Source organism: Triticum urartu, chromosome 3A, assembly GCF_056163025.1.
Source record: "Triticum urartu cultivar PI428250 chromosome 3A, HENAU_Tu73, whole genome shotgun sequence".
Lineage (NCBI taxonomy): Eukaryota > Viridiplantae > Streptophyta > Magnoliopsida > Poales > Poaceae > Triticum > Triticum urartu.
In genome coordinates, this window is record NC_141875.1 from 631,659,281 (window position 1) to 631,686,483 (window position 27,203).

Consider the following 27,203-nt stretch of genomic DNA (forward strand, 5'->3'; position numbering starts at 1 on the left):
GGCAGTGATTGGAGAATTCTGTCAATGACGCAATCATCCAGAAGATTAACTCCCAATTGAATCAAGTGATTATTATACCCAGACATTTTGAGTATATGCTCACTGACAGAACTGTTCTCCTCCATCTTGCAGCTATAGAACTTATTGGAGACTTCATATCTCTCAATCCGGGCATTTGCTTGAAATATTAACTTCAACTCCTGGAACATCTCATATGCTCCATGACATTCAAAACGTCGTTGAAGTCCCGATTCTAAGCCGTAAAGCATGGCACACTGAACTATCGAGTAGTCAGCAGCTTTGCTCTGCCAGACGTTCATAACATCTGGTGTTGCTCCAGCAGCAGGCCTGGCACCCAGCGGTGCTTCCAGGACGTAATTCTTCTGAGCAGCAATGAGGATAATCCTCAAGTTACGGACCCAGTCCGTGTAATTGCTACCATCATCTTTCAACTTTGCTTTCTCAAGGAACGCATTAAAATTCAACGGAACAACAGCACGAGCCATCTATCTACAATCAACATAAACAAGCAAGATACTATCAGGGACTAAGTTCATGATAAATTTAAGTTCAACTAATCATATTACTTAAGAACTCCCACTTAGATAGACATCCCTCTAATCTTCTAAGTGATTACGTGACCCAAATCAACTAAACCATGACCGATCATCACGTGAGATGGAGTAGTTTTCAATGGTGAACATCGTTTATGTTGATCATATCTACTATATGATTCACGCTCGACCTTTCGGTCTCCGTGTTCCGAGGCCATATCTGCATATGCTAGGCTCGTCAAGTTTAACCTGAGTATTCTGCGTGTGCAAAACTGGCTTGCACCCGTTGTAGATGGACGTAGAGCTTATCACACCCGATCATCACGTGGTGTCTGGGCACGACGAACTTTGGCAACGGTGCATACTCAGGGAGAACACTTCTTGATAATTTAGTGAGAGATCATCTTATAATGCTACCGTCAATCAAAGCAAGATAAGATGCATAAAAAGATAAACATCACATGCAATCAATATAAGTGATATGATATGGCCATCATCATCTTGTGCTTGTGATCTCCATCTCCGAAGCACCGTCATGATCACCATCGTCACCGGCGTGACACCTTGATCTCCATTGTAGCATCGTTGTCGTCTCGCCAATCTTATGCTTCCACGACTATCACTACCGTTTAGTAATAAAGTAAAGCATTACATCGCGATTGCATTGCATACAATAAAGTGACAACCATATGGCTCCTGCCAGTTGCCGATAACTCGGTTACAAAACATGATCATCTCATACAATAAAATTCAGCATCATGCCTTGACCATATCACATCACAACATGCCCTGCAAAAACAAGTTAGACGTCCTCTACTTTGTTGTTGCAAGTTTTACGTGGCTGCTACGGGCTTAAGTAAGAACCAATCTCACCTACGCATCAGAACCACAACGATAGTTTGTCAAATAGACTCCGTTTTAACCTTCGCAAGGACCGGGCGTAGCCATACTTGGTTCACCTAAAGTTGGAGAGACAGTCGCCCGCAAGCCATCTCTGTGCAAAGCACGTCGAGGGAACCGGTCTCGCGTAAGCGTACACGTAAGGTTGGTCCGGGTCGTCTCGTCCAACAATACCGCCGAACCAAAGTATGACATGCTGGTAGGCAGTATGACTTGTATCGTCCACAACTCACTTGTGTTCTACTCGTGCATATAACATCAACATAAATAACCTAGGCTCTGATACCACTGTTGGGTTTCGTAGTAATTTCAAAAATTTTCCTACGCACATGCAAGATCATGTGATGCATAGCAACGAGGGGGAGAGTGTTGTCTACGTACCCAACGCAGACCGACTGCGGAAGCGATGACACGACGTAGAGGAAGTAGTCGTACGTCTTCACGATCCAACCGATCAAGCACCGAAACTACGGCACCTCCGAGTTCGAGCACACGTTCAGCTCGATGACGATCCCCGGACTCCGATCCAGCAAAGTGTCAGGGAAGAGTTCCGTCAGCACGACGGCGTGGTGACGATCTTGATGAACTACAGCAGCAGGGCTTCGCCTAAACTCCGCTACAGTATTATCGAGGTATATGGTGGCAGGGGGCACCGCACACGGCTAAGGAATAGATCACGTGGATCAACTTGTGTGTTCTAGGGTTCCTCTACCTCAGTATATAAAGGAGCCAAGGGGGGAGGGGGGCGCCGGCCAGGGAGAGAGGCGCAGGAGGAGTCCTACTCCTTCCGGGAGTAGGACTCCCCCCCCCCAATCCTATTCCAACTAGGATTCCCAAGGGGGAAAGGGGAAGAAGGGTGGCCGGCCACTTCTCCTAGTCCTAATAGGACTAGGGGAGGGGGGAGGTGCGCAGCCCCATTGGGCTGCCCCTTTCTCCTTTCCACTAAGGCCCATGTAGGCCCATATGGCTCCCGGGGGGTTCCGGTGACCTCCCGGTAATCCGGTAAAATCCCGATTTCACCCGGAACACTTCCGATATCCAAATATAGGCTTCCAATATATCAATCTTTACGTATCAACCATTTCGAGACTCCTCGTCATGTCCGTGATCACATCCGGGACTCCGAACAACCTTCGGTACATCAAAATGCATAAACTCATAATGTAACTGTCATCGTAACCTTAAGCGTGCGGACCCTACGGGTTCGAGAACAATGTAGACATGACCGAGACATGTCTCCGGTCAATAACCAATAGCGGGACCTGGATGCCCATATTGGCTCCTACATATTCTACGAAGATCTTTATCGGTCAGACCGCATAACAACATACGTTGTTCCCTTTGTCATCGGTATGTTACTTGCCCGAGATTCGATCGTCGGTATCCAATACCTAGTTCAATCTCGTTACCGGCAAGTCTCTTTACTCGTTCTGTAATACATCATCTCACAACTAACATATTAGTTGTAATGCTTGCAAGGCTTATGTGATGTGTATTACCGAGAGGGCCCAGAGATACCTCTCCGACAATCGGAGTGACAAATCCTAATCTCGAAATACGCCAACCCAACATCTACCTTTGGAGACACCTGTAATGCTCCTTTATAATCACCCAGTTACGTTGTGACGTTTGGTAGCACCCAAAGTGTTCCTCCGGTAAACGGGAGTTGCATAATCTCATAGTCATAGGAACATGTATAAGTCATGAAGAAAGCAATAGCAACATACTAAACGATCGGGTGCTAAGCTAATGGAATGGGTCATGTCAATCAGATCATTCAACTAATGATGTGACCTCGTTAATCAAATAACAACTCATTGTTTATGGTCAGGAAACATAACCATCTTTGATTAACGAGCTAGTCAAGTAGAGGCATACTAGTGACACTTTGTTTGTCTATGTATTCACACATGTATTATGTTTCCGGTTAATACAATTCTAGCATGAATAATAAACATTTATCATGATTATAAGGAAATAAATAATAACTTTATTATTGCCTCTAGGGCATATTTCCTTCAGCATGTTTATATATAATGGCAATGCCTTGGAGTACAAGAAGAGATCAAGAGATCGATCTCAGGTTGGTTTGGTTCGGTACAGGAGGGAGAAGAAGAAAGGAGATAGAGATAGAGATAGATTACAATTTGAATGAAACTATCCTATACATATTCTAACACTCCCCCTCAATCTAAACCTCATGAACTTCGACCAAGGTTGAGATTGTACTTGAACCCATCTAACCTCCTCATAGTGAGAGGCTTTGTGAATCCATCAGCAAGTTGATCTCCAGTAGGAATGAACTGAATTTCAAGGAGCTTTCTAGCTACTCTTTCTCTGACAAAGTGGAAATCAACTTCAATATGCTTTGTGCGTGCATGAAAAACAGGATTAGCTGACAAATAGGTTGCACCAATATTATCACACCACAATCTGGCTGCTTTTGGAGCTCTCTTGCCCTGTTGACCGTGCCACAGTGGTCTACTGCGACAACGTCTCGACGGTCTACCTCTCCGCTAACCCGGTGCATCATCGACGGACCAAGCATATTGAGTTGGATATTCATTTTGTTCGGGAACAGGTGGCCCTTGGCCATATTCGTGTTTTACACGTCCCTACTTCCCAACAATTTGCAGATATCATGACCAAGGGCTTGCCTACGGCGTCATTTGAGGAGTTCCGGTCTAGTCTTTGCGTTAGCCGCGGTGGCGCTTCGACTGCAGGGGGTGTTGAGTATATGTGTTATGTGCATATTGTGTATTGGGTCCGCCTCCTAGTTCCTTGTATAGTTGAGGTCCCTGGCCCATCTTTGTACATCATATATACATGTCTATGCACGAGAGCAATACATTGTGCAATTCATATATTCTACAGATTTCGCTGGCCCGTTGGCACCCCCGTTCTCTTCCCCCCACTGGGCGTCGCTTCCAGCGGATTTGGTTTGCGAGATAGCTCAGAGAGTGCTCTCGGGCGATTTTCTGGACTACGTGCACTTCCGCGCCGTCTGCACCAGTTGGAGGTATGTATGTATCCACATTACTTCAGCTATGGCATTTGCCAAAGCTTTGTATTCAGCCTCAGTACTTGATCTAGAGACTGTAGCCTGCTTTCTTGCACTCCATGACACAAGATTGGATCCCAGAAATACAACAAATCCACCAGTTGACCTTCTATCATCAATACATCATGTCCAGTCTACATCATAGTAGGCAGTAACAAGCATAGAAGAAGACTTGGTAATTTGAAGTCCAAGTCCCTCTGAAAACTTAAGGTACCTCAAAATCCTCTTAACTGCAGTCCAATGAGTAGTGCTAGGAGCATGTAAATACTGACATACCTTGTTGACAGCATAAGAAATGGCAGGGCGTGTAAGTGTCAAATATTGCAATGCACCCACAACACTCCTGTAATTTGTTGCATCCTCTGACCCAAGTGGCTCTCCACTTTCAACAGAGAGTTTTTCAGAAGTTGAGATAGGTGTACTCACAAGTTTACATTTTTCCAAACCTACTCTCCTGAGTATGTCAGATGTGTATTTTCCCTGTGTTAGAAGTATACCATCTCTTATCTGTTTGACCTCAATACCAAGAAAATAATGAAGATCTCCCAAGTCCTTGAGGGCAAATTCTAACTTAAGATCCTTAAGCAAACAAGTGGTGGCACTTGAACTCGAGCTAGCAACAATAATATCATCAACATAAACCAGCACAAAAATAGTGACATTTCCTTTATTGTAAAAGAACAAGGATGTGTCTGCTTTGGATGGTACAAATCCAAGCTGTTGTAGTTGCATGCTCAATCGTGAATACCAAGCTCTTGGCGCCTGTTTTAAACCATATAGAGCTTTATCCAACTTACAAACATAATGTGGTGTACCTTTGTTTTCATAACCTGGTGGCTGCCGCATGAACACCTCTTCCTTAAGAACACCATGAAGAAACGCGTTCTGAACATCTAGTTGTCTTAAGCTCCAACCTCTGGAAACAGCAATAGACAAGACAAGTCGAATGGTGGCTAATTTAACAACTAGACTAAAAGTATCCTCATAGTCAATCCCAAACCTTTGCTTAAAGCCTTTAGCAACTAATCTAGCCTTGTACCTGTCTATACTTCCATCTGACTTCCTTTTTATCTTGTACACCCATTTACAATCAATAACATTCATTCCACTTTTTGATGGTACTAGGTGCCATGTTTTATTTTCATAAGTGCATCATACTCACTATCCATGGCATCAACAAGATTAACTGGTTCACCAGTAGTAGTGAGAAAAGCACGTTTTTATCATACCTAATGGTGCCATCTTTGTATTCCTTTTCCTTAGTAATACCTGATTGTGACCGTGTGTGACGTCGAGGAATAATTTGTGCAGCAGAAGAGGCGTCCACAGAAGATCCAGCGTCCTGCACACACCCAGCAGTCGCGGGATCGCGCGCCAGATCTTCTGCAGACAGGATCGGCCTCGGGATTGTTCCACCAGTAGAAACGGGCCGCGTGTCGCCTGAGGACTCCACACGGGTGGACGTGCGCGAGCCCATGGCCCGTGGGCTCATGGCAAGCGGGGATTCGCCCCCGGCCCCGCCTGCGCTAGTGGGCTCCGCGCGGTCGCTATCGGCCACCGGGTTGCACGCCGTCTCCGCATGCAGGTGGGCAGGATTCTCCTCGGATCGTGCGCCAATGATTGTGCTGGCGTTGGCGCCAGGATTCACCTGGGATTGCGCGCCAGATCGCCTGCTGCCGCCAGAATCCTCCTCGTGATCAGCAACGCCTGTATTGTCTGTTTCTGGACACATAAAATCATGAGCTGCATTTGTACAAACATCATTAGAGCTGCAATTTTCTGCGGATTTGTTCACATGGCCAGCTTCAGATAATTCACCCCCGTGATCAGATAGTGTGTCAAGATCCGGAAGAAGTGCTATTTTGGCATGGAGAAGAGCGCCTGCGTTGGGATGGAGCTTGGCAAACGGAAAGAGAGTTTCATCAAAAATTACATCTCGAGAAATATATATACGTCTGGTGGAAATTTCTAGGCACTTGTATCCCTTGTGTAGATTACTATAGCCTAGAAAAACACATTGAGTGGAACGGAATTCAAGTTTGTGATGATTGTACGGATGTAAGTTGGGGTAGCAAGCACACCCAAAAGTTCTGAGAGAGTTGTAGTCTGGTTTTTGATGGTAGAGATGTTCCAAAGGAGTGGAGTTGCCAATAACTTTACTTGGAAGACGATTAATGAGATATGTTGCTGTAATAAAAGCTTCATCCCAATATTTTAGAGGCATAGACGCATGAGCAAGTAGGGCGAGTCCAACTTCAACAATGTGGCGGTGTTTGCGCTCGGAAGAACCGTTCTGTTGATGAGCATGAGGACAAGACACATGGTGCTGAATCCCTATGCTACGGAAGAAAGAGTTGAGTTTTTCGTACTCCCCTCCCCAGTCACTTTGGACTGTTAGAATTTTTCTGTTAAAGTATCTTTCAACCAGTTTCTGAAATTCTTGGAAGACAGAGAAAACCTCAGATTTATATTTGAGTAAATAAATCCAAGTGAACTTGCTATAATCATCAATAAAACTAACATAGTATTTATTTCTTCCAAAGGAATCTCTTGCATGACCCCATACATCACTGAAAATAAGCTCTAAAGGAGCATGAGACACACTATTTGACTTGGGATAAGGAAGTTGGTGGCTCTTGGCACACTGACAAGCTTCACAAACTGACTCACTATTTTGACTATGTGACAAAGAAAGTTTGTCTTTATTGACTACTTGCTTAACTATGATTGATGATGGGTGTCCTAATCTTTGATGCCACCTTTCCAAGGAGGGTTTAGTGGCAGAATAAACTTGACGCCGATTGCGACTGAGTGCTCCGGATGTGATGGGGTAGAGCCCCCCAACGCATCTACCGTGATGAAGTTCCCTCGTTGCTCGGTCCTTTATAAAAAAGTAACGAGGGTGAGTTTCAAAGAAGACGTTATTGTCAGTGGCTAGACGAGACATGGATGCAAGATTTTTATCAGCTTGTGGGACATGAAGAACGTCTTTAAGAACTAGATCACGTTTAAGGTTGGGGGAATTAATGTAAGCTTGTCCAATGTGACAAATATCCATACCTCCACCACTTGCCGCAGTGTGAATCTGGTCGCCACCATGGTATCTCTCATGAAGTGCAAGTTGCTCTAACTCGCTGGTGACATGATCTGTTGCACCTGAGTCCACGTACCAGACGCCATCTCCTCCTCCTTCACGGATGGCAGTAGCAACATGACGAGCGTCGGGGACGAAGTCTTCATCATACCTATGACAACAGTCCATGACCTCATGGCCTGACTTTTTGCACAGCTGACAACGAGGGCGGTGACTTGAGGAGGAGCGGCGGCTGTTGTTGTTGTTGAAGCCGCCACCTCTGGAGTTGTTGCCACCACCAGAACGAGCACCCTCGCCCTGGTAGTTGCCGCGGCCGCGTCCGCCGCCGTTGGAGCTGCGGTTCTGTCCCTGGTGACCGCGCCCACGGCCGCGCCTGCGAGCCGCCGAGTTGACGGAGGACTGCCTGATGTTGGTGTCGTGGAGGAGGGCGAGGCGAGCATCAAAGCTCAAGAGCTGGCTGTACAACTCCTGAACCGAGACCGGCTCAACCCTAGCAGACAGAGCGGACACGACTAGATTGTAGTCCAGATCGAGGCCAGCCATGATCTTGGAGACTATCTCTGGATCGGGAAGAGGAACTCCGGTGCAGCATGCAACTTCATCTATAAGGGTTTTAATTTTGCCAAGATATTCTGCCATGGACATGTTACCTTTCTTCAAGTTCGTGAGCTCGATGCGGGTGTTGATGGCCTGACTCTGGCTCTGGGCGGCGAACATAGCGTTGATGGCGCTCCAGACCTCTGCTGGCGTCTGAAGGGTGGCAACTTGAGCGAGAATCTCACGGGACAAAGATCCCATCAGATACCCCTGGAGTTGCTGCTGCTGCTGCGTGTACCAGAGGGTTCGGGCGAAGTTGACGACCTGTTCGTCTTTTCCATCTTTGGTGATGGTGAGGGTGGCCGGTGGTTCCTGGCTCGTCCCATCAAGGTGGCGCTCCATCTGTGCGCCTCGGATTTGCGGGAGAACGACGGCCTTCCATAAGAGGAAGTTTCCCCTTGTTAGCTTCTCCTGTGGGGGCGGTCTGAAAGGAATAGAGCTGCTGCTAGATGATGATGCGAAGGTGGAGGCCGTGGAGGAGGAAAGCGCGCTCGTGGTGGAAGATAGGGCTGCGGAGGAAGACATGATCTCGGCCGCGGGAAGGTAGCTAGATGCGATCTTCGATCTAAGAGGAAGATGCTCCGATTACCATGTAAATTGGGTTGGAAGCGTAATTGGGTTGGAAGCGTTGAACCCTTTGTCTCGGGCCGCATGTTTATATATAATGGCAATGCCTTGGAGTACAAGAAGAGATTAAGAGATCAATCTCAGGTTGGTTTGGTTCGGTACAGGAGGGAGAAGAAGAAGATAGAGATAAAGATAGATTACAATTTGAATGAAACTATCCTATACATATTCTAACACCCCGGCCACCGCAAGTTGCGCGGCTACGTCCGCTTCTCTTCAACCTAGACACGGGAACCTTCGTCCGCGTCAAGCTACCGCTGTTCAACAGCCACTGCGCTCTCGACTCGGTCGACGGCCCCCTCCTCCTCCAGAGGGACGAGGACACCGGCATCCGCCTCGTCCACCCGTTCACCGGCGACATCGCTGAGCTCCCACCACTCGCCACCCTGCTCGCGCAGCTAAAGAACGACCCATCGGTCCCTCGTGGTTCTGATCCTTACTGGTGGTGGTCCTTCATCAGATACTGCGTCTGTGCTACCGTGTCCTGCAGTGCCGGAGCCATCACCGTGATGCTCGTGTTCCGTCATCTGCGACGTGTTAGCCTTTGCTACCTCCGAGGACCGGCAATGGGCAATGCCAAGCTGGGAAATCCCAGTAAACATCGCACCCTTGTCGCTCCAAGGCAAGCTATACTTGGTGCAATTTCCTTGCGCTAATGGCTCGCTGGTCTTCCAGATGGAGGTTGGTTCGCCGCCGCTGCCGCCAAAGATGATTGCCACATGCCCAGCAAATAAGCTCTACGGCGGCTACCACCTTGTAGAATGCGACTCGCAGATCCTGCTTGCCGGGTATACCGACAGCTCCATGTCTCACATTTTGATCTACAAGCTCGAGGACCTCATCTTGGAGAGGTTTGTCCCGGTAACAAGCATCGGAGACCGAGCCCTCTTCCTTGAAGATCGGAGCCTGAGCGTCTCCTCCAAGGCACTGCCAACCATCATCGCTGAGACAGTTGTGTATACATGTCCACTCAACCGTTGTTTTGCGCAATACCGTCTCACTACCGGTGCTTGGTCTCAGCCATTCGATGGATATAGTGATGGGTTTAACCCAGGTCCTTATAGCCTCATGCAACATGTCATTAGCTGCTGCATTCGCAATGTTTGGTATGCAACTGGCCCTATTTTGTGTGTCAGCACAATTATTCCTTGGATCATCTTATTTATCTATTGTGCCGGCCATTCTTCTTGTGGTCCTTTTAGGAACAAAGGGCTGGTATATTCTGAAGGAAACCAAAAAGCCTGGATGGCTTTGTTGGAAGGTGAAGAGAAAGCTTCGCATTTGGGTAAATCTTACTCACAATTAATCCTCAGTCTTTTGATACTAACAACATGATAGTTTTAGTTACACCTCTGCTGTTTTTTCTCTTATAGTAATAAATAACCAGCCAGCCAGCCAGCCACAATAGTTTATGCCCTCGATCAAACCCAAACTGTAAAAAACCTCGACAGTCAGAAACTCAGAATACTCCCAGTTCACAAGCAGCTCTGAAGAGGTGTTTGTGCTACTTACAATCCCATTGTTTTCTGTACAGATGCTATACACCATTGATATTTGCACACCTCTTTTAAAATATTTTCTGCACAATAAATCAATTGTCCACTGCCCACTGGTACTTACTTTATGCAATTTGACTTGGATATTTTCAGCTAGCAATTTAGAAACTGCAAATGATATCTCATTATAGAACTTGTAATCACGTGGAAGTTTATTTTGTGCCTTTGGTAGCTTATTTTGTTGTTCTATTTGTTGGGCACACGAAGGGGAGCCTTGGCGCAGTGGTAAAGCTGCTGCCTTGTGACCAAGAGGTCACGGGTTAAGGAAAGACTGTGTACAATAAACCCAAAGTGGTCGGACCCTTCCCGAGACCCTACGCAAGCGGGAGCTACATGCACCGGGCTGCCCTTATTTGTTGGGCACACATTGTTCATGGAGTAGGTGTTTTCAGATTTGCAAGTACAGCGACCGTACATTTTTATCAGCACAAGGATGGATGGTCTACTTGGGAGATGTGAGTTTGCTGGTGTCGCTGGACGAGTCCCTGCTCACCAGTTCGTGGAACACCTCCACCTTCACAGGCGGCACCCGCATGCCGTACGAGTTCCTACAACACATCGTGGATCAAGGGATTGAAGCAGTTGATGGCGGCATAAAACAGGCAAAGAACTAGGGATACTTACATCGACTGCGACGCTTGTTTGAACTGCTGCGCTAGCTGGGCTTGGGCGCTCTGGTTTCCAGACATGCCCAGATGCTGCTGAAGCTGCTGTTGCTGGTGGTGGTGCTGCTGCTGGAGCTGTTGCTGGTGGTGGTGGTGGTGCTGCTGGAGTTGTTGCTCCTGCTGCTGCTGTTGCTGGTGGTGTTGTTGAAGCTGCAATACCTGCTGTTGCTGGAGCTGCTTCTGTTGCTGCTGCTGCAGTAGCTGCTGGTGCCTCAGCTGCTGCATCTGTTGTTGTTGTTGTCTGGTGAGAGATCCGTACGGGCTATTGATTTGTGAATCCATGGTGTTCTCGAGCTTCACGTTTACCAGGGCCTGGGTTTTGTCCAACATCGTAAGAGCGCCGCCAATTAAACATATTAACTACTCCCTCCGTTCCGAATTACTCGTCGCAGAAATGGATGTATCTAGATGTATTTTAGTTCTAGATACATTCATTTCTGCGACGAGTAATTTGGAACGGAGGGAGTATGTGTTAATGTTAGGGGCAGCATGAGAAAATGATGTTATGGTTTCACAGAGAAGACATTTCCAAAAACAATAATAGTTTCAAGCGTGTGCATAGATGAATAGCATAGAACTCGCTAGGTCGCAGCGGCGCATCCTGGCTGACCAAGGTTCGAATCCCATCGGGAGCGAATTTGTGGTATCTCACCCGGGTGGGCTCTCTCTTAGTAATATATTGTCCATGGGATCCTCCCCATTGGATCACAATAAAAAGAATAGCAACCATTTGACTCAAATTTTTTTTTGCTCAAACAGTGGCTAATCAAACAAACAAATGTAGTAGAAGCAAAATAGTTCCCATCACTGTGATTAGTGACCATTCAAAACCAGCCGGGTGTCACAAAACCAGCTGGTTCAGTGGGCGAATGTAGAGACTGAATTCTAGAACCACTCCCAGTTCAATGGGTAGCCAATCACAGTGAATGGTCATACATGAGTTCTGGGAGTTGGTTTCAAGTTGCAAGAGTTAGCAGAATTTTTCTTTATATGACTGAACAATTAGAAGAATAAGGAGGCCTATTCTGAGGCAAGAACATTGGTTTGCAACCCGTTCTACCCAAATCTCAAAGATACTTGCACTAATTATAATTTGTGAGTGCCTCTAAAAATAGAAGTAACAGCAAGATTATACAGCTGTCGCGATGACCAGGCAGAAACCAATATCCATTCCCATCAAGTGAATTTACTTGTGGGCAGCTTAGCCAAAGAGTTGTTTACACTACAACACGTTAATATCAGAAAACGTTCTGTTCAGGGCGTTTTTATAAACACCTCAGAATAGCATCTAAGAAGGTGTTCTATCAGGTTCACCCCAAATCATCTCTAGCTTAAGGCATTTCTGGAAAACACCTCGGACTGGATGAAGCTGTCATGGCATTTTTTGCAAATCACCACAAAACAGACAGCTGTGGAGGCGTTTTCCGGAAGCCTCAAAAGAGATTTTGAGGCATTTGTAAGAAACACCTCCTAATGGATACTCATGGGCGTCGGCGTCAATGGAGGGGACATGCCGGTTTATGTATCAGTAAAAAGGGCACATGGATTTCTTGCCAATAACGTTACCTTTCTTGGTCTGGTGGTAAGTGCGCCACAATGTTTTCCAGCCGATGCAGCGTTCGAATCATGCATGCCTCTCTATTTATACAGTTTTTTTGTTCTCGCGCGAGGTTGTTTTAGTCCCATACTGCTTGGCGAGAAAGAGTTGGAGGTAGTTAAAAGGTGCAAACATAAGCGGTGTTTCAGAAATGACAAGTACTGATGTCATTTCTCTCGCTAATGGGCTTGTCTAGTTAGATTTAATTTAAATTCTCAGCCTGGAAAGAAAGATAGATAGCCATTTGGCACAGAAAAGACAAAAAGAGACAAAGAGAAGACCCCATGGTGTTTGTTAGTTCTGTTTTTCGATTTTGATCGAGAAGTTTACAGCGCTCTAGGAAATTGCTCCAAAACCTCGTTTGTGGCGTCTGTAAAACGCCGCTGAATGCCAGATCTTTCAAGGCGTTACTGGAAAACGTCTCAGTTGACTTTCCCCTTCATGAGCTTCTCTAGCATTTTATAGAAATGCCGCACAAAACAATTGGAGGCATTTTTACGTCTTCTAGAGGTGTTTTAGAATGCCGTTGTAATACTATACGTGTTGTAATGTTAGTTGGCTGAATCCATCAACTTTGGACAATTGTGGGTACATGCTTTTTAAATATAGTAGTATAAACAACTAATCCTTCTGAGGAAGGAAAAATTTATGACAGTAGCGTACAGAAATGGTAGAAAAAGAAGGTAAGCAATGTATACACAACATAAAGTATGGTAACCAGCAGTAGTTGCCAACCTGTTGGGCTTGAAGGAGATTATTTTGATTTTGTACTTGTGCATCTTGATGAACTGGGTGGCTAGCCACTCTACTCCCCATCTTTTTAATCTCCATTAAGGGTCCAATGTTACTAAATGTTACATAGAAAACGAAATCATGAGCTCAACAGTTTATTTGCTAAACAACATATGCTGAATGTGTACAGTTCTGCCATCAAATTAAATCAATTCTGTTAGTAGAGTACCTTGATTTGTTAAGCCGTACTGTAATTTTTTCATTTTGAAAAACTAAATGTCATTATAACCGCTTGCATGTTTTCCCTACTTCTCTTGTTAAATACTTAGATAGGACCTTGCATATTGGATAGTGAAACCTTTCCCAAGCTCAAACATTTATGTTACTTCAGACAAACATAACAGTCTGCTAGTGGTGAATCTGACTTTTCTAAGAACTGATAACATAACACAACGTCTCCAGAGGCCTTGCCCACTTATTAGAGTCTAAAATAAAAAACAAAAACAGAGCAACCTTTCTCATCTTTGGCAATATTTGTCCTAAAACATAGTTGCACTACAAAGAGCAGCAGAACCTAATCTATTTGCATCTTTTAAAGTTCCTATCGAAGATCCAATTTCTGCAAACCCATCTTTATAAGAAAAGTTCTCGGCCACCCAATATGCTTCGTCCCATACATAGAAAAACTTACAAAAGGCTCCTAACTCTTCAGCACTTAGCAACGGTGAGTTAATAGATGTCTTAACAGGAAGTACTCCCTCCGTTCCAAAATAGATGATTCAACTTTATACTAAAGTTAGTATAAAGTTGAGTCATCTATTTTGGAACAGAGGGAGTACATGACAACAGGGTATGCATCAGCAGCTAATTAACTTGGAACAGAGGTTTCCATTGGTACAAATTAAAAGATTAGTCAGACGAGCCTTGCAAAAACGTTGCGCTTTAAGATCAGGGATGAGGTGCAGGGATGGTCAAGATGTCAATCTCCTCTCGAGGTGTCCAGATCCGGTGTGCTTGAGGTCGATCCGGTACTGAACCTGCTAATTTGGTGAGGTTAGGGTTCAAGAAAAAGATAAGTGCCTATGTGGAAGGGGGGAGAGAGAAGAGGTGGAGGAGGAGACCTACCAGGGACTGTGGTGCTCAACTGGGGGTCACCGACCGCTGCTCCCGGCAGCAGGACGGAGCAACTAGGGGTCACCGGACGCTGCTCCCGGCGGCAGGACGGAGCACGGGGCGGAGCAACTGGGTCGGGTGGAGGGAAGGGGAAGGTGAGGAATAGGACATGGGAGAGGAGAAGAACGAAGGAAGAGGGATCAGCGGAGGAGGGAAGGCTCGCCGGTGGCGGCGAATCGGAGCGCCATGGATGTGCGGGATTGGGGAGGACGAGAGCTGCGGCAAATCCAGAGGAATGACGGGGTGGGGGCCGGGATTTGGGTACAGTACGATTGAGCCAAATGGGCCGGCACGGCCCGTCCAGGCTTACACGGGCCAGGCACGGCACGGCCCGGCCAGGCACGTACATACACGGGCCGTTCCGGCCCAGGCACGGCACAGCAGTCTCACGGGCCGGCACGCTGGCCCGATTAGCACGGCGGCCTGAGTGGCACGGGAAGGAGCGAGCAGCCGAGCGTCGTGGCAGGTACATGTAACTTGTATGCTCCGGGGGGTGGTTTCTTGGGGTTCTATCTTTGTGGCCGCGGTTGGCTCACTCCTTGCCGGGGGCATCGGTTTGAATTAATCACACCGAGCTCTGCCATGAAACTTGTGATGAAGGAGTGTGTTGATGCATCCGTTCGCGCGAGAAGAGGAGGAGCGGCAGCTACAGTTTGCAGAGATGAAGCGGGGAATTATATTGGGGCTTCGGCCTTGGTCTTGGAGGGTGTCACTGATCCGACATCTTTGGAGGCGATAGCATGTTGAGAGGTGTTGTGCCTGGCGGAGGACCTCAACATCCACCATTTTATCATCGCATCTGATTGCAAACAGGTTGTGGCGGATATTGACAACAACACTGGAGGAAGATATGGAGCAATTATCAGGGAGATTCGCCTTAGAGCTATTAATGTCCAATGTAAATTTATTTTCGAGGGTCGTGCTGCGAACTATGAAGCACACGGTTTAGCTAAATTTTCCCTTTCTAGAGGTCCCGGTCATCACGTCTGGTTAGGCGTTCCGTACAATCAAATTCGTATCCCATTTCATGTGGATTTTGATGAATAAAATTATTTATCACCCCTCAAAAAAGAAACCGAGTGTCGTGGCGGCCGCGTTCGTCGGCTCATGCCGTTGCACCTGCATGCACGCCACTTTTTTTTATTTGCATCTCAACTGCGGAACCGGCTCCTCTACCATGCCCGCTTGGCACGGCAGGGTGCCGTGCCTTCTTTACCCCAGCGAAGCAATGGTCTAGCCCAGGAAACTACTAAAAGCCCATATCAGCAGCCCAGCAGCTCACCTGATGCCTGCTGATTAACAACATGGTTCTCAAATTTTTTATTGATTAACAATATTAGTCTTCTATAAAAAAATTAACAGCATTAGTTCATGGCTGCATGTTCTCATGGCGTTTTTTTGTTTGTCAAAATTTCGGTCGATTTAAATTTGGTTAAGTATATAAGTCGACTGTTGTCTGCATGTTGTTTCTCAACTTTTTTTGTCTTTTCTGGATTTATAGTTTCTAATACTTGAATATATTTGCTAACTTTTCAAAATATGCAAATGTAGGAAATGGTACTGTTGCCCGCTCGAAGCAAAATACAAATATATTTTAACAAAAAAATTCTCTCCGTAAAATATGGCTGAGATTAAGCAAAACCATTTTTCAAATATGAGTTCATTTTCATTTTAGAATGTTGCTCATGTATATTCATAATAGGTAATTAGTTTATTGAGACAATGATAGTGGAAGGGCCCCGTTTTCAGATGTTTCTTCGAGTTTTGTTAGGACTTATGTCCTGCTCAGGAAGACGAGATGGCGGCGGCTCCTTGAATATTAAATAAATTCCTCCCCGCCTAGCCCCCGTCCCAATGGTGTGTCTAGTATCGTCGATGGGCATATGGAGATGTGTTTCCGGCGAATCTATCTTTGGTGGATTTGGATTTGCTTGGATTTGGCCGTAGTTCATCTACGTTCGTGTGTCTTCAGGTTGGATTCTTCCAATCTACGCTACCCTTTCTCGGCGGCGGTTGTTATTCTGCCGTGTCGGTCCTATGGGGTCTTAGCACGATGACTTCTGAACTGTGTATACAACAAGTTTTGCCCGGCTCCGGCGAGGGAGGGGCGATGACGGCGGCGTGCCTTCGGCTCGCTTTAGTACTTGTAGTCGTCGCTAGGTGGTCTACGCATCTGGGTGTATTTTTTTATTATTTATGGTGTTTATTGTATTGTCATGATTGAATATGAATAGATCGAAGTGTTATCTAAAAAAATAAAAATAGAAATAGTGAGTTAGTTTTTCTACGGGGGAAATAGTTTCTTTTTGGGTTTGGGAAATAGTTAATTAGGTGACATGTGCAGGCGTGTGATACATCAGATTTTTTTTAGTTGAACGTGATGCATCCGGTGAACAGTTGGGCTGATTAGATAAACTTTCATCAAAGAGTCTGGCCTTTCTGGCCCATATCAATGTGTAAGGTGCGGGGTAAGAAGGCACGGCACCCTGCCGTGCCCAGCAGGCACGGTAGAGGAGCCGGTTCCCTCAACTGCATGCATGCATGCACGCCTTCTGGCTTAGTGCGTTCGTCGGCTCGTGCCATTGCACATGCATGTACGTATACTATACAAGTATACATGTACACCTCCTGGCTTTCTGAGACGTGCTAGCAGCCGTACTGTGCCGGGGCGAATCAACCTGTGGTTGGATGGTTAGAGGGACTGTGATATCCCTAGCTGACCAGAGTTCAAATCCTGATGCTCGCATTTATTTCTGGATTTCCGGCGATGCGCATTCAGTGGGAGGAGACGTTCCTGTCGACGACGGGGTGCCTAGGGTGATTTCATAAATTTCAAGATGATATGTCGGCTCAGTCTTTCGAATGTGCTCATAGGGGTAGGGTATACGTGTGTGCGTTCATAGGGGTGAGTGTATGCGCGTGTATATGAGCGCTTGTGTCTGTATTGTTGTTCAAAAAAAAAAGCCGTACCGTGCCGGGCTAGCCAGCCCAGGCACGGCCCATGACGGGCCAGTCACGATAAGGCCGGCCCATCTGACCAGGTATCATTGAGGGGGGTGGGGGGGGGGGATTTTGGGTGGAAATGACAATTCAATTCCATTTGTCAATTCCGTGGCAGCCAAACAAGTTGAACCCGGAAATCGCAAATGAAATCTACCAAATCCACCTCAAATGATGGGTACCAAGTGACTTGTTAAGTTATTGCAGACGCATCAGCTGGCTTTTAATTTCTTTTTTGTACATGTGCTCAATGGTCTTTGTACATGTGTGTTTCTGCTTTTACATTTGATCATATTGGTGTAATTGGCATAATCCCTGATCTTACATCCTTTTCTACTCTTTTTTTGCTAGTCGTGAGTGGGCCCTTACATACCCAGAAGCCAGTGGATGGATTTTCTTTGCACCATCAGAGGGGGGAGGGGGGGGGATCAAACTGGATGTTTTTATCCATGCCATGTTTCCTGCCAGCATGCCATGTTTCCTGCCAGCATGTAGTTCACGGGTGCTTTCACATAGTTAGACCCTGGACCTTACTACTGAAACTTACACCCATTCATTAGAAGATGGGGGTTTCTGAAGGTTTGCTTTGGGAGTTTGGACATGTTAGATGCGATCCATTTATCTGAAGATCGGTCGTAGATCCTTCTGGTTCTGGCCTTCTGGGACTCCGGATGTCTGTGTGATATGGTTTCATTGCCATTTTAAGGGACATTTTGCGGTTGTGTGTAGACTGTAGAGCAATTTGGAAACTGAATGGTGAAACAAATGATTTAACAAAGTAGTACAACTGAGTTACAGGACGATCCAATAATCCACCTCTTCATGGCAATTTACAGTCTAGATGAAATAAAAAAGCAAATCACACTGTCCTTTTGAATTCCTTCGCATAGCCAAGGGTCTTGTTCATGGCGGGCATCGCCGGTGTCTCCTTACAGGGCTGAGACTCCATCGCCTTCTGGAAGAAGACCCGGCCATTCCTAACATCCCTCTCGGGGTGTTCCTGCCAACGATATCATACTGAGAACTCATGGTGGTATCTCAGGTAATTCACACCAGAACACAAAAGGTTGATGGAAACAGAATTTACCTCTGAGATGTACTGTTGTGGTTCTTCGTCAGAGCTGAACATAAGCATTTGTTTCGCGTTACTTATCGACAAGTAATCATATCCCTTCTCGCTGCACCCAGCTATTTTGTCTCTGCGCGTGCAGCAAATGTCACAGTGATGGACTGCATAAGGAGTAAATCGGCAGATCACACATGAAGAGGTAGCGACACAAACCCACTTACCTAACTACTCTTTTGGCTAGAAGGTCCATGAAGTATACGTAACTTTCATGCGGCACAGCTTGTCGAGCACTCAGCACGTGGTTGTAGGCGCCCTCCATAAGGGACTGCTCGAGCTCAACTGCGTGCTTGATGCAAGGATTCTCCAGCGCTTTGGTGGGCAGAGGCTCCAGCTCAGTGTGGAACTCCGCAATTCTATTCTGGACCAACATCCTCAGAAGGTTAAGCCCCATAATTGGGTACTCAACCGGTGATGGAGGAATTATCCACTTTTAGTATCAGCATGATTTAGTATGATATAGCATAATATCAATCGACATGTTGCAAAAGAGGAAGTGCTAGATGTTTTTAGATAAAATATCAATTGACGTGTCCAGACATTTTGCATCATGTTCTGGACCTGACGAAGCAAACATCCTATTGCCAAATAAGATGTGAAATGAACTCTGCTAAAATAGTCGACACAAAACAATTGCCAGTTTGGCAAGGGTATTGCGGCTCACCAGTAGGCGAGAACCTAAAAATTCCATACAAACCCAATCTACATGTATAACTTGGCTTACAAATATTAATTTCCAAGTTCGACTACCCAACTGAACCCAGCAAAATTAGCACCACATAACTCATGCAGGACTAACCCAAAAAACACTTCTGGTTTAACTCATTTAGCAACTTATACCCAAAGAAAACCAATAACACTTTATTTCTTTGACCTTCCCATGATAATCCAATGGAAGATGAACACTCATTTAGCAACTTATACCCAAAGAAAACCAATAACACTTTGTTTCTTTTGACCTTCCCAATGATAATCCAATGGAAGATGAAAGAGAACAGAGAACGATACATACATTAGAATGGCAGCCTACACAATGCAAAGACACAGTGTTATTGGTTTATATATGCTGTGGTTGTCTCTGCTTTGCGTCTTGTTGATCAGTCTCTGGTTGATATATGCTGTGGTTGTCTGGTCTCTGTAATGCTGTCTGAGATTGTGTCGTGATATGACTCGTTCAGCAACTCTACCTTGGCTCGGCTGAAACTTGGTTCAGTTCACTGCAATCCATGTGTAATCGATCTGTAATACTAGTTGATACGTTTGGTTGCTTGGTTTTTCGTACAAGCATCACTAGCATCAGTCCTAGGATGGGATCGTATTCAAAGCATCTATAAATTCATATGGCAGCAACCAGTCAATTAAAACTCCTAAAGGTAAAACTGCATGACCAAGGCAAATCAGATCCAGAGTTCACATTATCACAACTGACAAGCATCACTAGCATCAGTCCTAGGATGGGATCGTATTCAAAGCATCTATAAATTCATATGGCAGCAACCAGTCAATTAAAACTCCTAAAGGTAAAACTGCATGACCAAGGCAAATCAGATCCAGAGTTCACATTACACAACTGACAAGCATCACTAGCATCAGTCCTAGGATGGGATCGTATTCAAAGCATCTATAAATTCATATGGCAGCAACCAGTCAATTAAAACTCCTAAAGGTAAAACTGCATGACCAAGGCAAATCAGATCCAGTGTTAGGCCCGTAAAGATCTCCAGTCACATCCTCAAGGTAGTATTACCAAGCAACCAAACGTATCAACTAGTATTACAGATCGATTACACATGGATTGCAGTGAACTGAACCAAGTTTCAGCCGAGCCAAGGTAGAGTTGCTGAACGAGTCATATCACGACACAATCTCAGACAGCATTACAGAGACCAGACAACCACAGCATATATCAACCAGAGACTGATCAACAAGACGCAAAGCATCACCGATGGACAAAATCTTCCTGTACCTAAACCATAACATAGCAGCCAACCAAGAAAAATTCCCAACACTTGCACCCTGCGCACACTGTCACACGGATAGAAAGCATCATCGCAACCCCAATGTCTGGCCAACTCAACAGAGCAAAGTTATCTTACTCGCAAGTTTGAGCTCCTCCACGGCATTGGGCGTCTGCTGAAGCAACGGACGAAGGCTAGGGAACTTGGTGAGGAGGGCCTGCAAAAGGAGGAAGCTTCACATGTCAATTCTGTTAGACTTAATCTTGATTCGTGTATCTGCATAGTTTGTTTTTCGTTATGCATGTAGCTTAGTTTGTCTAGGGAGTAGTTGTCCAACGAAACTTCAGCGGAGGCGTGCGAAGAAGGCGAGATGCCAAGGCGTCGTGGTATACGACGATGATGGCGAGATGCCAATGGCGGCGTGAGGCTGCAGTGCTGCGTGAAGCAGCATGGCCATGTGATGCGGCAAGTGCGACGAAGGCTGGAGTGTGGGGCTCTATGAGCATGTTTAGCCCGCTGGGTTGATCCGGATGTGAGCTGCATGCAAGTCCTAGTCTTGGGATGTTGGAGTGAATCAAGGAAACAAACTGGCTGCATGCAAGTAGTTAGTTAGCTAGCTTTGTGCGTGTGCATGGGTTAGTGGGTTTAGTGGCCCGAGTGGAGGCTGGGTTAGGGCGTGCGTGAGCCAGCCCGGTGTATATATATATGTGTTGATCAGATGAATGAAAAGTAGGCCGTGAGGGCTGTAGGAGAAATGTAGTCTTTGTGTGCACCAAGGAAGAGTGTTCTGGGCAAAGCCTCGTTGGGTTTCTTCCTTGGCTGTGTGCGTGTGTGTTTTCTGAGTTTCATCATGTGTGTGTGTTCTTGTGTGATACAAAGAGAGTTGAGCGGTGAGAGGCAGCAAGAGGTAGAAGAAGAGCGGCACTGCGAGAGGCGGTGCCAACAATTGGCATCAGAGCCTCGTCGATCCGGTGGCGACGTCGGCGGCGTGGTGGACTCCATGTGAGATGGAGGCCGGTGGCGCAAGCAGGAGGCTTGTGGCAGCGTGAGGCCGCTGGTGGCTTTGACGGCGCGAGGCCGTTATGAGGAGAAGTTGGTGTGGCGATCGGCGCCGCGAAGGCGTCGTTCACGTCAAGAAATGGCCGCCACATGCGGCAAGAGGCCGTGGTACTCGGCGCTGCGATGGCGTCGTCTACGGCAAGACGGTGTGGTGATTGGCGTTGCGAGGACGTCATCCACGACAAGATGGTTCATGGTGACCGCTGCTGCGACGGCGTCGGTGGCGGTGCGTGGCTGGTTACGGCGCTGCGATGGCGTCATCAAGTGATGGCGGGTGATCCGCATCAAAGATTGTGATGATTGGAGAATCAAGATTAGGGAGGAAAATAATAGACTTAATCTTGATTCGTGTATCTGCATAGTTTGTTTTTCGTTATGCATGTAGCTTAGTTTGTCCAGGGAGTAGTTGTCCAACGAAACTTCAGCGGAGGCGTGCGAAGAAGGCGAGATGCCAAGGCGTCGTGCGATACGACGATGATGGCGAGATGCCAATGGCGGCGTGAGGCTGTAGTGCTGCGTGAGGCAGCGTGGCCGTGTGATGCGGCAAGTGCGACGAAGGCTGGAGTGTGGGGCTCTATGAGCATGTTTAGCCGGCTGGGTTGATCCGGATGTGAGCTGCATGCAAGTCCTAGTCTTGGGACGTTGGAGTGAATCAAGGAAACAAACTGGCTGCATGCAAGTAGTTGGTTAGCTAGGTTTGTGCATGTGCATGGGTTAGTGGGTTTAGTGGCCCGAGTGGAGGCTGGGTTAGGGCGTGCGTGAGCCAGCCCGGTGTATATATATGTGTTGATCAGATGAATGAAAAGTAGGCCGTGAGGGCTGTAGGAGAAATGTAGTCTTTGTATGCACCAAGGAAGAGTGTTCTGGGCAAAGCCTCGTTGAGTTTCTTCCTTGGCTGTGTGCGTGTGTGTTTTCTAAGTTTCATCATGTGTGTGTGTTCTTGTGTGAGACAAAAAGAGTTGAGTGGTGAGAGGCAGCAAGAGGTAGAAGAAGAGCGGCACTGCGAGAGGCGGTGCCAACAAATTCAACCAAAAACTTAAGCACCATCATCTTCTGGTGGCCTCATGCGAGAGATCATTCCCAAGGTGCATAGATGACACTTTTTTTTTCTTCCAAGAACACGCGAGAGATCTGTGTTGTCTGTAGTAAGATAGCACGGTTCATATACAAGTGTGAGATGAGTGCAACAAGACTACCTTCCTCCAATCCCAGCAGTGATCATGAATTTTGTCCACGTCATTTCAATGAGGTAGCCATCTACATCGTCATGTGAATCATTTTGAGGGAGCCGAACCGAAGGGCGTTCCAAGGATTACCATCTACCACGGCTTGTGTTGCGACGGTTGTCTACTTGCTTTTTCTGACCGGGCCGTCGGCTTGTGTTGCGACGGTTGTCTACTTGCTTTTTTTGACCGGGCCGTCCTTCGCTTCGGCTCCTTGCAAGGCGACCGCCGCCCCGAGCTCCGTCGTGTAGATTCCTACCATCTCATTGAAGAGATTTGGTGTCAGATACTCGGCTCCCGGGCGCTGGTCTTTAGAGGCATGTGCACGAAGACTTCCCGACTGTCATTGACACAGTCAAGCCAGCTAGATAGGGGAGCAGCGACAGCAGCGTGTTCTGACAACTGTAGTAATCTCGATGTAATTTTTATTATGTCTGACATGCTTTGTAGTGAACTTTGATAATATATCTGGATCGTTTTTGCAAAAAAAAAAAAACCCAACTTGCAATGATCTACAACGAAAAGAATCAAACTGCTTTAAGCCTAGTCTTGTTGATTGTGCCCGGTGCCCGTTTCCCAGAGACATCCGAAGTCCCAGAAGGATCTACGACCGATCTTCGGATAAATGATTCACATCTAAAATGTCCAAACTCTCAAAGCAAACCTTGAGAAACCCCATCCTTTAATGAATGGGTGTAAGTTTCAGTAGTAAGGTCGAGGATCTAACTAATGTGAAAGCACCCGTTAACTACACGAGAGTTGAACCAAAGATATAGTATGAACCTAAATGCTGGCAAGAAACAGGACATGGATAAAAACATCCAGCTTGATCACCCCATCTGATGGTGCAAAGAAAATCAATCCACCGGCTTCTGGATATATACAGGCCATTCACGCCTAGCAATAAAAGGAGATGTAAGATCAGGGATTATTCTAATTACACCAAAAAAAGGGGCAGCCCAGTGCATGTAGCTTCCGCTTGCGTAGGGTCCGAGGAAGGGTCCAACCATTTTGGGTCTATAGTACGCAGCCTTTCCCTACATTTCTGTAAGAGCCTCATGGTCACAAGGCAGCAGCTTTACCACTGCGCCAAGGCTCCCCTTCCGATTATTCTAATTACACCACTAATTACACCAATCTGATCAAATGTAAAAGCAGAAACACGCATGTACAAAGATCATTGAGCACATGTACAAAAAAGAAATAAAAAAGCTAGCTGCTGTGTGTGCAATAACTCAAGGGTAATTAACTAGCATAATCATTTGCATGTTTGCTTTCTCTAACATGTTTCTCCTTGCAGAATCATTTAGCTTGTTTTAGTAATAAAAAGAAGAATCTAATGGTCTTTAGCAAGACACCTCACGAACAAATGTGCGCGCCACAAATAGAACAGTAAAATAAGCTACCAAAGGCATAAATATATTGAAATCTCTAAAAGGGCTTATATTTAGGAACAGAGGGAGTACATGATTGCAAGTTCTATAGTGAGATGTCATCTGCAGCTGCTAAAATTGCTAGCTGAAATTATGCAAGTCAAATTGCATATTAAAGTAAGTACCAGTGGATGAACGATTGATTTATTGTGCAGAATTTCCTTTAAAACAGCTGGGCAAATATCAATGCTGCATATCATCTGAACAGAAAACAATGGGTTTGTAAGTAGCACAAACACCTCTTCAGAACTGCTTCTGAACTGGGAGTATTCTGACTGTCGAGGTTTTTTCACCTGGGTATTGATCAAGGGCATAAACTATTGTGGCTGGCTGGCTGGCTGGTTATTTATTACTATAAGAGAAAAAACAGCAGAGGTGTAACTAAAACTATCATGTTGTTAGTATCAAAAGACTGAGGATTAATTGTGAGTAAGATTTACCCAAATGCGAAGCTTTCTCTTCACCTTCCAACAAAGCCATCCAGGCTTTTTGGTTTCCTTCAGAATATACCAGCCCTTTGTTCCTAAAAGGACCACAAGAAGAATGGCCGGCACAATAGATAAATAAGATGATCCAAGGAATAATTGTGCTGACACACAAAATAGGGCCAGTTGCATACCAAACATTGCGAATGCAGCAGCTAATGACATGTTGCATGAGGCTATAAGGACCTGGGTTAAACCCATCACTATATCCATCGAATGGCTGAGACCAAGCACCGGTAGTGAGACGGTATTGCGCAAAACAACGGTTGAGTGGACATGTATACACAACTGTCTCAGCGATGATGGTTGGCAGTGCCTTGGAGGAGACGCTCAGGCTCCGATCTTCAAGGAAGAGGGCTCGGTCTCCGATGCTTGTTACCGGGACAAACCTCTCCAAGATGAGGTCCTCGAGCTTGTAGATCAAAATGTGAGACATGGAGCTGTCGGTATACCCGGCAAGCAGGATCTGCGAGTCGCATTCTACAAGGTGGTAGCCGCCGTAGAGCTTATTTGCTGGGCATGTGGCAATCATCTTTGGCGGCAGCGGCGGCGAACCAACCTCCATCTGGAAGACCAGCGAGCCATTAGCGCAAGGAAATTGCACCAAGTATAGCTTGCCTTGGAGCGACAAGGGTGCGATGTTTACTGGGATTTCCCAGCTTGGCATTGCCCATTGCCGGTCCTCGGAGGTAGCAAAGGCTAACACGTCGCAGATGACGGAACACGAGCATCACGGTGATGGCTCCGGCACTGCAGGACACGGTAGCACAGACGCAGTATCTGATGAAGGACCACCACCAGTAAGGATCAGAACCACGAGGGACCGATGGGTCGTTCTTTAGCTGCGCGAGCAGGGTGGCGAGTGGTGGGAGCTCAGCGATGTCGCCGGTGAACGGGTGGACGAGGCGGATGCCGGTGTCCTCGTCCCTCTGGAGGAGGAGGGGGCCGTCGACCGAGTCGAGAGCGCAGTGGCTGTTGAACAGCGGTAGCTTGACGCGGACGAAGGTTCCCGTGTCTAGGTTGAAGAGAAGCGGACGTAGCCGCGCAACTTGCGGTGGCCGGGGTAGAGGCCATGGCCCTCCGGCAGCATCATCCAGCGGCGCGGGTAGAAGCGCGGATCGGCGACGCCGCGGCCCCGCGGGCAGACGGTGCCAGACCGCCAGCTGGTGCAAACGGCGCGGAAGCGCACGTAGTCCAGAATATCGCCCGAGAGCACTCTCCAGGCTATCTCGCAAACCAAATCCTCTGAGAGCGACGCCCAGAGGGGGGAAGAAAACGGGGGCGCCACTGCGCCAGCGACATCGTCCAATGGCACCGCCGCAGGCCGGCGGCACCTCCTTGCGCGCGCAGTCGTGGCCGGCGGCGCCGAAGTGCGCTTTCTAGATCTCGACGGCGGCATCCTGAGTTCCAACTCGCAGATCTGATGCACCAATTAAGAGATGACGAATTTCACCTCTGGACAAACGATGAGGAATATGAAATAGTCGACGGTCACCCCCAGATTATATATCCAGATTATAGGGGATAAATTACACAGATGAAGGGGGCGCGGTACCTGTGGACTTGAGAAGTTGAGATGGTGAGTGCCTGTGGAGCACGTTCGAGGGGATTCACCGGCATCGGCGGCCTCGTGCTATGCTTGTCCACTGCTTGGCATGACCACTGCTTGGCATGACCGGCGGCCATTGCTTCCGAGTTGGGAGATCCTCGTTCTCAATTTCGATTTGGGAAAGGCGAAGCTCAGCGGCGGCTATGTCTGCTCTGCCTTCGTCCTTTTTTTTTTACCTCCATAAGTGTAATGGCATGAAAACACGGCAACTCCTAATGTTTTTAGGTAAATTTAGTTACGCAAGGATGACAATTTTAGTTGTCAAGTATGGTAACATTTCTCTGGATGATAAGATTCAGTTTTTTCTTTGGTTTGTTTTTCCTTTTGATGACAACTTTAGTTGTAAAAAAAATTAGGGCTGAAATGCTTCGTTTCATACGTGTGTCACTTATCATTTGGGTCTGTTTTCTTATTGAAGGTGAGCATTCATTCTTTGTATTTTAGCCATTGAATATTGAGTAAAATGCATTATACTACCTCGGTCCGAATTTATTAGGCCTCCTTACATTTTGGGTTCAAGTTAGACCAAGTATTTGACTATAAATACTCCCTCCATTCCCTTATACAAGGCCACAAACTCAAAATATAGGTACCAAGGCAAAATTTAATGACTATTTTGGAAGTCCACTTTTCTTTTCGTTAATCGAGATCATTAGTGTGCCAACATGTCCTCAAGGAAGGAATTAGAAGAAAGTAGCACAATGTCATTATGACTACATGCATGCAAATATTAAAACAGTTGGTACTAAGAGAA

General features: G+C 46.5%; 1 protein-coding gene and 3 pseudogenes across 4 annotated transcripts; 1 reads left to right on the forward strand and 3 right to left on the reverse strand.

Annotated features, from left to right (window-relative positions):
- The first annotated feature begins 8,857 nt into the window (after positions 1-8,857).
- LOC125547099 (uncharacterized) lies at positions 8,858-10,600 on the forward strand (annotated as a pseudogene). The gene is made up of 3 exons (XR_015599367.1): positions 8,858-8,917; positions 9,026-9,939; positions 10,036-10,600. The product of XR_015599367.1 is annotated as an uncharacterized LOC125547099 (transcript).
- A 12-nt stretch (positions 10,601-10,612) lies between these two features.
- LOC125545637 (uncharacterized) lies at positions 10,613-14,800 on the reverse strand. Of its 2 annotated transcripts, XM_048709653.2 has the most exons (5): positions 14,509-14,800; positions 14,307-14,420; positions 13,387-13,498; positions 11,014-11,366; positions 10,613-10,937 (listed from the first exon to the last, which is right to left on the reverse strand). In XM_048709653.2, the coding sequence occupies exons 3-5, from the start codon at positions 13,480-13,482 to the stop codon at positions 10,832-10,834; spliced, it is 555 nt and encodes a 184-aa protein (XP_048565610.1). In that variant the 5' UTR covers positions 13,483-13,498; positions 14,307-14,420; positions 14,509-14,800; the 3' UTR covers positions 10,613-10,831. The 2 variants fall into 2 exon arrangements, with proteins under 2 accessions (XP_048565610.1, XP_048565609.1); XM_048709652.2 differs by having other exon boundaries at positions 13,387-14,420; positions 14,509-14,799.
- Positions 14,801-18,415: 3,615 nt separating this feature from the next.
- LOC125547098 (26S proteasome non-ATPase regulatory subunit 8 homolog A pseudogene) lies at positions 18,416-19,076 on the reverse strand (annotated as a pseudogene).
- A 12-nt stretch (positions 19,077-19,088) lies between these two features.
- LOC125548961 (uncharacterized) lies at positions 19,089-26,794 on the reverse strand (annotated as a pseudogene). Its single transcript, XR_015598769.1, has 4 exons — positions 26,396-26,794; positions 24,975-26,260; positions 24,796-24,878; positions 19,089-19,899 (listed from the first exon to the last, which is right to left on the reverse strand). The product of XR_015598769.1 is annotated as an uncharacterized LOC125548961 (transcript).
- Positions 26,795-27,203: the final 409 nt, after the last annotated feature.

Coding starts and splice junctions, on each gene's coding strand:
- LOC125545637 (XM_048709653.2), bottom strand. CDS start 13,482: ATGGAGATTAAAAAGATGGGGAGTAGAGTGGCTAGCCACCCAGTTCAT. Junction 11,367..13,386: donor ATCTCCTTCAAGCCCAACAG/GTTGGCAACTAC, acceptor GACAAAACCCAG/GCCCTGGTAAACGTGAAGCT. Junction 10,938..11,013: donor AAACAAGCGTCGCAGTCGAT/GTAAGTATCCCT, acceptor GATGTGTTGTAG/GAACTCGTACGGCATGCGGG.